General features: G+C 40.6%; 1 protein-coding gene across 6 annotated transcripts in view; it reads right to left on the bottom strand.

The window, feature by feature from the left end:
• Positions 1–12,138, bottom strand: part of RTTN (rotatin) — a 308,992-nt gene that overhangs the window by 194,310 nt on the left and 102,544 nt on the right. For all 6 annotated transcript variants that reach the window (XM_073678960.1, XM_073678959.1, XM_073678958.1 and 3 more), the window contains exons 3-4: positions 11,000–11,187; positions 7,043–7,217 (exon numbers count right to left, since the gene is read on the bottom strand). In XM_073678960.1, coding sequence (XP_073535061.1) covers positions 7,043–7,217; positions 11,000–11,187 — 363 coding nt within the window. The remainder of the gene's footprint in view (positions 1–7,042; positions 7,218–10,999; positions 11,188–12,138) is intronic.

Genomic DNA, 12,138 nt, shown 5'->3' with positions numbered 1-12,138 from the left:
CTGCAGCGGTACATCCTGTCCCCTGACACAGGCTTCTAGCCAGATATTGTATTTTGTAGTATATATTTTTAGCAGACGACATTCTGCCAGGCAAAATCCATGACATTGCCAGAGATAATGCTAAAAGAAAGATGTAACAGTTACACCATGTACAAGACATTCTACTCGAACAGCTCATATTACCATTATATCTATGGAAGCTTGACCCAAAATCCCCCCTAAGCTACAGTCTATACACATGTAAATAGCAGTGTGCTGATCAAGAAAGTACTAGGTTACCTAAAAGCAACTTGGAATCTTTTCTAGAACTTACATTTTCTCCAAATATTTTTTTTAATCTAAATATGTTGCAAATGCAGCATTATTTTTCAGACTATAAGATGCACCCCTGCAGAAAATAAGAAAAAAAAACTAGTTCCTACTAATTAAAATTTCCCTGGCTTCATAAAGAAGTAGAGGCATCAATATCATTAATTTTAATGCACTAAAGTAGAATAAAGAGGTAATAGATCTATTGTTAGTGTCTCTCTGCCACATGTGTATTACACACATATACAGTCATGGCAGAAAGTGCTGGCACCCTTGAAGTTGTTTCAGAAAATTAAGTATTTCTTCCAGGACATTATTGCAATTACGCATGTTTTGTTATACACATGTTTATTTCCTCTGTGTGTATCGGAACAACACAAAAAAAAAGGCAAATTTGACATAATTTTGTACAAAAACCCAAAACTGGGCGGGGCAAAATAGTTGGCACCTTTAGCTTTAAATTTGGTTGCACACCCTTTGGAATGAATAACTGCAATCAATCACTTCCTATAACCAACCATTGAAGCACTGAGACTGTTAGCTTCAGTAATTATACATAGGAAAAAGGTTCCAGCAGACGAGTGGGTTAATCAGCCATCTTAGTGCTAGGATGATTAGACACCTGTAGAAAGGGAGGAACTCAGAATAAAATCACAGCCTTTCAGAGTATTTGGTGTGGGGAGGGCCTGGAGGCACAAGCTCTGGAGCTGTGGTGTGCATGTTAAGGAAAGCTAAATCTTGGGTTGTTTTTGTCCCTGAAGCGGGCGGTTACCTGTAGCAACAAGGACTGTGCCAAACGTTATGGTTATGTTTTTCCTGTTAGGCTGGGAAGGCCTTGTTTGTGTTGCTAACAATGCTGTAGCTTATGCAGTGCTCTTAATAAACCACAGATGATTTAAAGAGACCGTGTTCCTGTGTGCAACCAAGTGAGCCGATCTACCACACCATCAACAATCTTCTTATACCTCTCAACTGGAATTTTGGACCTCTATCTAAAGGAAACGCAACTTAAAGGCAACCTGTTAGCAAAGGGAACCTGTCATGCCCCCTGTTTCTTTACCGACATCCTGCTATGCACACGCTGGAGAGTAGGGATGTCATGTAAGGAGCAAGGGGAGTGTATACTATGTAGTCAGTGTTGACTATTAACAGCCCCAGGCGCTGTGCCCATTATTTGAGGAGAGTGGCTGTAGGAAGAAGATAACTAAATTTTCTCTCTGCATCCACTCTTCCATTTAGACTGCCAGACATACTCAAAACGGTGTTTACTTGCAGATTACCACAATGTTCGCAGGTAAATATCTTTTTTTTTCTGATAGGTAGAAAAAGTTCACTATACATGTTCATATATATTTCCATTGTGGCAAAATGACTTAACACAAGGTCATTGAGACAAACTTCCCCTACATCACATTTAAATATCTATGGGAAATTAAAAGAGACTCGCTAATTAGAATACTTAAAATCCTTTATTAAAGAGGTATTCTCAAACTATCTCCTGCAGTATCATGGATTCCTGGTTGGTGGGAGTATTGCTTTATGAGTGACAGTTCTGGTCACTTTCCTTCCAAAACGGTCATTGTTCTGAAGTTTACACTGTTATCACCATATTAGCATATAGAGATAGAACAGTTCAGAAATGTGAGTTAGGAGACCTGCTTTGAGAATTGCTGATGCCAGATGCTAGAGGCTGTCGGATTGTAATTATACAGGACTGTTAAGAGCAGATTAGTCAGGAGCTGAGAAGGAGGTAAAGAAATTAATGGGCTGGAGAGAGCCGACTGGGATCTTAGAAGTTAAATACTCTCCTGCAATGTACCTACAGAGCAAACTGGGCTAGGCAAATAGGTCTCACAGCAAGAGAATGAAAGCATACACAAAAAGCAAGTCAATTGCAAACCTGCTTATTTTCGAGTTGTCCAACTAGAGCAATTAAATAATTGGAGAATACTTTTTTAATACACGATATACCATGGTGCACAACCTTTTCTGTCTGGTCCAAGAGCAACATAGTCATACTGAACCAATCTGGAGGCAGCACTAAAAATTAAAGAGTACTTAGTTAACGCTAAAGGGTAATTTATTTACATATAATATTACTATTCGCTTAACTTACTAGAGAGTATTTGCTCTTTTTTTTTTTTAATCTTATTTTCTGTCTGTTAAATGGACACAGTGTGAATGCACACTTATACCAACATATGCTCTTACTCATTTTTGGGGGTTTTTGGAAAAATTAAAGGGGTATTAATTCTGTGACATTTGTGGCATATCGAAAGCATATACCATAAATGTCTGACAATTTCTACTTACAGAACTCTAATGGTACATTCACACTGAGGATATAGAAATAGATTCTGCTCCTAAATTCACATAAAAAAAAGTCAAATACTATTTCAGTAAGTTTCTGACTGATTAATGGGAAAAGCTCCTTTAGTGCGCACAGTACTGTTATTTCACACTATTGTCACGGGTTTACCGGGACAGTGAGGAGCACTGCACTGATTAGGACCATTTCACCTTCATATTAAACAGGTTTCTTTTAGCAGTGCAGGAGTTAATCTGTTTAACTTAGAACTCTTGGAAGCTTTTCTGCCTTGGCTCTCAGCTGTTCACTATTAGCCACCCCCTCTCCTATATATTCTGGGCTCTGGCAAGCAGTCATTGCCAGAGCTAGCTTCACTGCTGCATGGTTTCAGGAGTTGGTAGAGAGTTGTTGTTTGAGAAGGAGTTTGGTGGATTTAGCCAAGACGGTTGTGTGGTTTTGGTTGTGTGTTAAGTTAAAGGGAATTTGTCACCCCCCTGGGCGATATCAGACCTCTATGGCCATATAGGGTATAGAAAAGTAAATCTATACATACCTGTTTGGCCCATAGCAGAGGTCTGATTGCAGAGAAAAGCACTTTAAACAGTTTTCTCCACAGGCTTTTGCTTATTATTCCCCTAAATCCTCGCTGCTTAATTATCATACCCCCCCCCCTGCACTTCACAGGGCCCTGTGACTTGCACTGTGCTCCCTGACTTCCGGGCATGCGCATAGCGCCGCTCACAGAGCACGCTTTGCTTCATCCCGGCCCTGTCTACCTGTGCTCTGCGCCGCAGGGTTCTATTGCGCAGGCGCCAGGGAGTCACTGTCACTTTCCGGCGCCTGAACAATATACATGCGCAGGGATATGATAATTAAGCAGAGAGGCGGGGATTTAGGGGAATAATAAGCAGATAGGCGGGGATTGCTTGGCATCCCCAGGAGGCCAAGCCTGTGGAAAAAAGAACTGATTATAGTGCTTTTCTCTGCAATCAGACCTCTGCTATGGGTCAAACAAGTATGTGTAGATTTACTTTTCTATACCCTGTATGGCCATAGTAGAGGTCTGATATCGCCCGGGGGGGGGTGACAGATTCCCTTTAATCCCGTTCTTCACCTACTTTTGTTTTTCCCATCCTCCACTCCACTGTGTTTTCCTCAGTTGTCTGTGTGAGTATATTTGTATGATTGTTATTTTCCTTTATCCCTGTTTGTATTACCTTGTAAGTCTGGTTGGTGTATTGCGATACACTACTACTCCTCTATTCCCTGGGTGGGAGGAGGGAACAGACTGAGGGCGGATTGAGGAGCTCAGACAAGATACGTGGCCCCAGCGTCTTCACCTTCAGAAGTAATCCGGGGACCAGGGCCAGCTAGGGAGCCCTTACCGTTCGGGACAGGGAAGGAGCCCTTAGTCCTGGAATACCTGACAAAATCGTGACAGCTATTCTGAACATTTTGCGGTAAACCTAATGGGAAGTTTATTCAAAGAGTATTTGAAGCATTTTTTATGTGGCTTTTCAGTAAAATCTACCTCTAAATCTTTGTAAATGTGGCCCAAAGAGGTAGAGGTGATGCATGCATATGGCTCTCTATTATAGATCATGTTTTTTTTTCTTTTTTCTGCTTACTGCCCAATTATTCAGTACTCTTATAAACTGCAGTGGAGCGGGCCACAGAAACTGACACTTTTTGAGTGCCAAATGAGTTAGAGACCCCACTATCCTGATTTATGAGGAATCCAGAGATGTCTGCACATGTCACCATTAGTACTTACCAGTCCCTGCTAATCAGCTGATTGCCACTACTACTTTACTTTTTGCATATGCATATGGTTGAGGGCCGCACAGAATGGCATCACAGGCTGCACGTGGCTCATTTTTTTGGCCTGTGATTTTGTGCACTTGCTATATACATTTAAATACATTTGCAATCTTTGCATCATTGATCATATGGTACTACAACTAGGTGTGAATAGTAAAACATGACTATTTGCTAACAAAGCACTCCCTAGAATTTTTTTCATTCCCTAAACCTGTCTAAAATGTGTATATAATGTAATTTAAGTGTAATAAAATACTGGCTGTTCATCCTTTTCAGTGCAGCTCCGATCTTCTTCTCACTCATGTGACTGAAATTCTGACTTCCCGGATCACGCTTGGTTTATGAGTGAACTGGAAGTTGCTTTTACAATGACGCCTATAGAGGCTCGTTCTTATGCTCTATAGGCGTACACCGTACAAAACGACTTTTGGTTCACACGTAATCCCCAGTATGATCCGGAGATTTGGAACGTCAGTCACATGAGTGAGATTAGGACCGTCCCTCGGAACCGCGGAAGGTGGCGATCGGTAAGGTTTCATATACTGATATTATATTACATACACATTTAAATTAGGGAAAAAAAAATTGGGAGGGGCATGCTTGTAATTGTTTTAGCTTTTTTTATATGTAAATAACTCAAAACTTAATTAAAGTTAGTTGAAAAATAAAAAAAAATTAAAAAAAATTAAAAAAAAAACAAACACATACTGAAATACCCTTACATTTTCGGAAAACAGAACACTGGCAAATTGTGAAAATACTACCCTCACTTTACAATCAAAGGTGTCTTCATGCAATATTGCATCAAAGAGTAGTTTCATAAATATTACAGAAAAAGTCATGTTTTTTGCCAAGACTGACCAAAGGAAAATTGGGATGTATGGCACCACATAATCAACAAAATCTCTGATACCATGATGATCTACAGGCCAATAAGTCTTACAGTTACCAAATGTCCTGATTAGGTGCAGGCAATGATCAGATGTGTGATCGCCTCACTCATTACTAAAAATAAGGGTACTCAAGTTTCCCTTGACCAATGCACAGCTCCGCAGCCCCCTTATGTCCTGGTTGCTTTGGGGGGCAGGTACTCCTCCTCGAGTGACAGTTTGGGCTCATTCAGACGTCAGTGATTTTTCATCAGTGTTTGTATGCCAAAACAAGTAATGGAACGTACAGAGAAAAGCGATAATTGAAAGACTGACACCTTTTCTGTGTAAAGGGGGACGCTTTTGGTTTTGGCATACAAACACTAATGAAATATTACTGACGTCTGAATGAGCCCTTCTGGTCATCAGCTTTGTCCTACAATAAATTAGCGGTTTGTCAGTGTCTAAATCTACGTTGTTGCATAAGGTCAGCATGCTTGAGATGGTGAGCATTCTCCCCAAAACGCTGCAGGATGATGCTGCTCTTGCGGTGCACCATGTGCATGTCTTTGAAAGCCATTTATCTCTGTACTAATCAGATGTCGGTATGACCGTGAATTTGGTGACTTCAGAGAAAAGTAAAATCGACATCTCAGATCATATGTAATGAATTTATGGATTTAACTGTTCAATATACTTCTGTTTTAAAGCAACACGTGCAATTGAGACCTTCACAAAAAAAATAAATGAAAGTCAATGAAATAAATGAAATGGGCTTGAAAGTCAAGACCATGAAGTGTTCAGGACTAAATGTTGGGATATATTAAGTGTAAGTTTTGAATACTGTGAAGAGCTGCTAAACTGTGAAATATCCTTATAGTATTTTATATGGTCAGCCTGTGTGTTGATTGGAGTCAACATTGTTATCACTACATTAGCATTTAGAAATAACAGTGCATTTGAAAAAGTACAAAGTTCAGGAAAGTGAGAGCCATGATTAGAACTTTTCTGTATACTGCTAATGTTGGGTGCTGAGGGGAGTAGGGGGTAATTATGACTACGCAAGACCAATAAGAGGCCTTTCATGAGCAAAGAGGGGAGAGAGGTGATTAGCTAACTGCTGTATACAAATCAATTGTCAGGAGAGAGGTGGCTGGGATCTTAGGAGTTCACTTCCCTCCTGGAATATAGGTACTGCGCACATCTCCTTGCCAATAAGCTGCACTCTACAAGATAAAAGGCCTCAAAGCAGGAGAATGACAGCAGATTGAAAAAGAAAAGCAATTGCAAATCTACAAGTTTTCAAGCTGTTTGACTAACATGAGAATAACCCTTTAAGAATCTCTCTCAAGTATGAGGACATACTACTATCCTGAATGGTATGAGAGATAACATGCAGAAAAATTCCTGCGTGCAAAGCCTACGACCCAGGCGCTTCTTCTGTCTTTTCTGTCCATTAAACACACAACTACAGCTCCTAAACTTAAAAAAGGAATTCTGTCCCCATGAATAATACACCTGAAGTCTTAAGCCAGATATCATGTAAGAAGTAGAATTCTAGCAGACATACTCTAGCAGCCTAAAATTGATTAAAAAAAAAAAAAGCTGGTGATTCACTTAAATCAGAAGGCACTACTGTCATATGTAAAAAGGGAAACAAAACATTGGCACAGAGTATTTGCACATCCTGGAAAATTACAATTGTAAAAGGCACATACGATAAAATGGTTATTACCTGGATGCTCTTGTGCTTGCCATGATGAATTACATGGTATTTCTGTGGGAAGAAGGAAGAGACCATCCACGATATCATCCACAATAGCTTGGAGATTTGGCTCTACATTTGGTCGAAGTTGAGAGAAGAAGTCTACTGCTCCCATATCATTCAACCACTGGGTTGCTACAGAATACTGCAAAGAAATAAATACAGAAAATATGGAATGCAGATAGATCTCATCAACCCTACTGATGTTTCTATGATCACTCCATGGGAAATGAACACCCATCAGCAGCTGTAACCAACACATCACCAGGCGATCATTCATACATGTATGAACAAATGCTGACCAAACTAGACTACCCTCTCCTCTCTCTGCCCTTTAGTTGCAAATTATCGGGTCGTCCTTGTTCAGACTTCTGGGATTTGTAAAATCTTTACCGAACATCTGAAACTTCTTAATTTTCTTATTTAAAGAGCACTTTTCACCAGTCTGAGCATGTTATACTGGTCACATCATGCAATCATGGCTGCAGGGCCAAATACAATTTAGTTTTTCTTTTTGATTTCTCATTGTGCAGATATTAAATTATAAACCAAAGTTTACAAGCTCAACTGGGTGAGACTTGTATCTGTGAGCGCATACTTTTTCCCTCTGTAGGACATTGACCAATCAGAAGCAGGAGGCGTGATGCAGGTTAAAAAAAAAAAAAGAACACGCCTTCTCCTGTAAGCTGTAAAGATACAGTCCTGATCTCTGCAGCTACTATATAGAATAGAGAAGAGTGGAGTGTTATTAGAAACACTTTCAGGTTTTCCTTCATGGCAAGACTGGCAGCGTCATGAGAGCACAGTTGCAGAGGTGTTTGTAATTACTCAGTTCAACTTTCCTTCATTCACCCCAATACTGACAGCCATGAGATGAAAGCTGAGAGTATTTGTAATCACACTCCGCTTTACTATATTATACATTGTAGCTGCAGAGATCAGGGCTGTCTATCATTACATCTCACAGGAGAAGGCATGATCTCTGGACCTTCGAAAGGCATGTTCATTCTTCCCCAAGCTTATGATTGGTCAATGTCATGCAGGAGAAAAAAGTACACGCCCATTCAGGAGAAAAAAAGTACAGGACCACAGAGACAAATTGCTCCATTGGGCTTATCAGAAATCATAACCTAAACTTTACAACCTACGAGTAATATCTCTTCAATAGAGAGAAGCCATTTCAAACAAAACCAGCCAGTATTCCATGATGTGGTAAGGTTACCATGTTCAAACTGATGAAAAGTCTTCTTTAAAGTTAACATCCTATACTTAGGCTCCCTAAAATGTGTCAAAATCTAGTAGCCTTCATAAATGAGAAAAGAAGAAGAGATTGTGTGAAATGAGTTACAGTTGGATACCTGGACCAGGACAATATGTTGAATGTAAATTAACACATTTAAAGAGGTTGTCCACTACTTTGATCGACTAGGGTCAGACACCCGAACGCCCGCTGATCAGCTGTTACAGGCGTCGGCGGCTGCCAGTCAGAAGTACTCACTTGCCGAGCAGCTCGGTCTACTTGTGCAGTACCAAGCCCTGGCCACTACATCTGCCCCCTATTCAAATCAACGAGAGGTGGTTGTGCAGTACCCTACGGCGGCCAGTACAAGTAGATGGAGCAGCTCGGCAAGTGAATACTTCCGGCTGGTGGTAGACGATTTCTGATCTGCGGGGATACTGGGTGTTAGACCCAGGCCGATCAGACATTGATGACCTATCCTAAGGATAGGTCATCAATATAAAAGTAGTGGACAATCTCTTTAAAAGGGAATTTATCAGCACAAATTCACATCCCAAAGTGACAGCTGCCTTGCCTGAAGTCACACAGCACAAAGGCTGTCAGTCAAGCAGGAGGAGGCGGTGACAGGCAGGGAATAGAGCTGGAGTGACAGAGGCTTCAGATCTATCATATCAGTCTCGTTCCCATATCAATGCAGTAATGGAGGAATGGACTGGTCGTGTAAAGGTATTGCTGGACTTATCCTTAAAAGAGCTACATGTGCATATAAATAGTTTGGAGGGGTGAAATCCTGCGGACAGGTTCCATTTAAAAGGAGTTAGACATTTCAATAAACCCGTGCAAAATATACCTTATGTAAATTCTGCAATCCACACAAACCACAGGGTTTGAATGGGGAGGTAGTGAAGCTGTAGAAGAGCCCATCTATGGTTGTCTGCAAAAGCTGCTCTTTTATAATATACATAAAATATCAAGGACGAGCTCCTCTTCTGCTATATCTGTATAAACACTAAAGACAAATCGCTGCCTTCCCAAACGGCTGTCCTTGATACATCAATTTATCGAACTGTAGCACTCATTTGGTAAAATACATGATAGATCTACTGCTATCGGCAATGTCTGCCTTTTTGCAGTCTTTACTGAAACCAGAAGTTAAAAATCCCAGGTTTTATCCAGCATAAAAGTATGCGTAGGGCACGGCACAAAGACTTACAAGAAACAAAGACTTAACAAGAAATGGACAAGAACTTCCTAGTAGCAACCAGATTTTATTTTCTAAAAGCTAGCCATCAGTCTACAAGTGTGTTTATTTCTATCTGAAGGTGACTGACACGAATAAGAAATAGAGCTCATTATACTGCTCCATACATGGAGACCGCAGAGAAAGGAAAGACTGGTCCTTATTCTATGGCCCTATAAAAAAACATTTCATTTAAAAAACAATATTGACAATTAAAGAAGTTGTCAACTACTTTTACATTGATGACATATCCTTAGGAAGGACATCAATATCTGAACGGACGGGGTCGACACCCGGCAATCAGCTGTTATCAGTGGCGGCGGCCTCAAGTATTCACTTGCCGAGCTGCTCATTCTATTTGTAGGGTACTACACATCCTCCCCCTAATTATTTGAATAGGAGATAGATGTGCAGTACTGGCCAGTACAGGTAGACGGAGCAGCTCGACAAGTGAATACTCCCAGCAGGCAGCCATCACCACCGCCAAAAGAGGGTGCCAGGTGTCAGACCCCGGCCAATCAGACATTGATGACCTATTCTAAGGATAGGTCATCAATGTAAAAGTGGTGGAAAACCAATTTAAAAGCAAATAGAAGAGCTTCTGCTGCTTAACACAATAGGTCCGGATTTCTCATAGTGCAATTAGACTGAATATGCTCACTACTTTCATAAAAGAACTAAATAAAATGACATTAGAAAGCTCCCAGGGCTCGGTACACAGAGAATTATCTACGACAGATGATTTGGGAGAGAAAAGTATCAATCATGCTGAATTCTAGCATTTAGCATCTGCCAAAGACGTCCGAAGGTGGGAAGTCTAAAGTGATCGTTTATGAGGATTATAGGGTTGAGAGAGACTCATCAGCAAAACAAGCACTTGGTCACAGCTAGGGTGTATGGGTGCTTTTCAGTCAGAAGGCTGGGGCAAATTTTTTTCCGTCTTTTTGTGGCCCTTTAAAGAAGACCTGTCACCAGGTCAAAGGTGGCCAGATTTTGCTTTTGCTTTTATTTCATTTCCATTGTTCCTCTGAGTATACCAATTTTTTTCTTCTTGAAATCTGACATACAGTATCAGAGATATGGGCATTTTTGGTTAGAACTCATTTTTCTGGTCTAGACAAGGAGGCGGGGCTGACGAGGTAACAGAGCAGCCTACAGACACGCCCCCAGAGAATCTTAAGAGCCAAGCCCCCATGGAGCACACCAGAAAAAGGAGCATGAAAACAGAAATGCCAAAAATTGACCTCTTTAAAGGCAGTGGGGACACAATTGTTTTTTTGTTTTGTTTTTTATTTTTTTTATTACCATGGACTTAGCGTTGTGATTTTTTTACGCTGCTTTGTCTCCCTGCACATGTCTGGATTGTCACTCATCAGCATCTTGAGTTTATGACATAAAATACTAGACAAATTAATGTGCTGACAAATAGCTGTCCCTAAACACGCACCTTCACCAGCTTATTCAGGAGCTGTAGTACTTCCTCTTTCATTGGAACTTCAGGGAAGTTAAACCATTCAAGAAGACAAATAAACAATGACTTTTCTTGGATCAGATCCACAGGAGTAAGAAGGTTATGGTCCAGTTTACATAGTAAGTTTTTCAGTGCTCTCTCTCGAATTTCTACAAGGTGGTGACCTGAAGTAGATAAAACCAAGTTGTGAGCTTAAAGGAAACAAAGTTTAAAAGAAGTCTATCAACGCAGAATGAGTGTTCAGATAAAGTAGAGGCAGTGGGTGCGAAACATTTAAGTGCTCCTTCACACCAGACTTGAACACGCTCTCATCACGCATAGCGTGCGCTGTCACGATGCCGGAACAGAGAGCAGGCGGCCGTGTGACTGCCAGCATGTGATATGCATCTGCTGGCTACACTCCGACTATAGACATGCGCGAGTGCAGCGACTGACAGCCACGTCAGCATCACAGTTATCAGTGCTGTGAGCGGTGACTGAAGGTGCTCTGGACACCCCTGCATGACAGATACGGCGGCATTCTGGAGAAAGAAGAATTTGGAATCACTCTGACCCCCTCACTAAATCTATAAAATCAATTAACCTTGTTTAGCCTAGTCAGTAAATGACAGAGGCAAATAAAATAAATCGAAACACCACAATTGTAGGGGGGGTTTTTGGGCTGATGAAATACCACCAAAAAATGCAATAAGAAGGAATCAAAACATAATCTACCCCAAACGGTATCAATAAAATCAAAAAAGCCCTCACACAGGTCTATCAACGTGAAAATTAAAAAGTTACAGGTCTCCGAAAATGTGGAATTTTTTTTTCACCAATTAAAAAATAAAATAATAAATGTTTGGTATTGCCATAATTGTACTGATCTGCAGAATCATACTGATAGGTGATATTTTCAGCACAATGAACGCAGTAAAGCAAAACAAAAAATAATGGTGGAATTGCTTTTTGTGTTGTTTGTTTATTTCTCACAAAATTTCCCCGCACCACAATTTTTTTCCTGTCTTCCAGCATTTTACGGTATAATGAATGATGGCATTCAAAACTACACCTTGGCCCGCAAAACACAAGCCCTTGACGAGGTCGATGGAAATATTAAAACGTTATGGCTCCCA

The sequence above is a fragment of the Phyllobates terribilis genome, unplaced genomic scaffold (genome assembly GCF_046119375.1).
Source record: "Phyllobates terribilis strain yellow unplaced genomic scaffold, ASM4611937v1 Scaffold_4__5_contigs__length_816908805, whole genome shotgun sequence".
Lineage (NCBI taxonomy): Eukaryota > Metazoa > Chordata > Amphibia > Anura > Dendrobatidae > Phyllobates > Phyllobates terribilis.
Note: the sequence above shows the minus strand (reverse complement) of the source record. Positions and strands in the feature narration are given on the sequence as shown.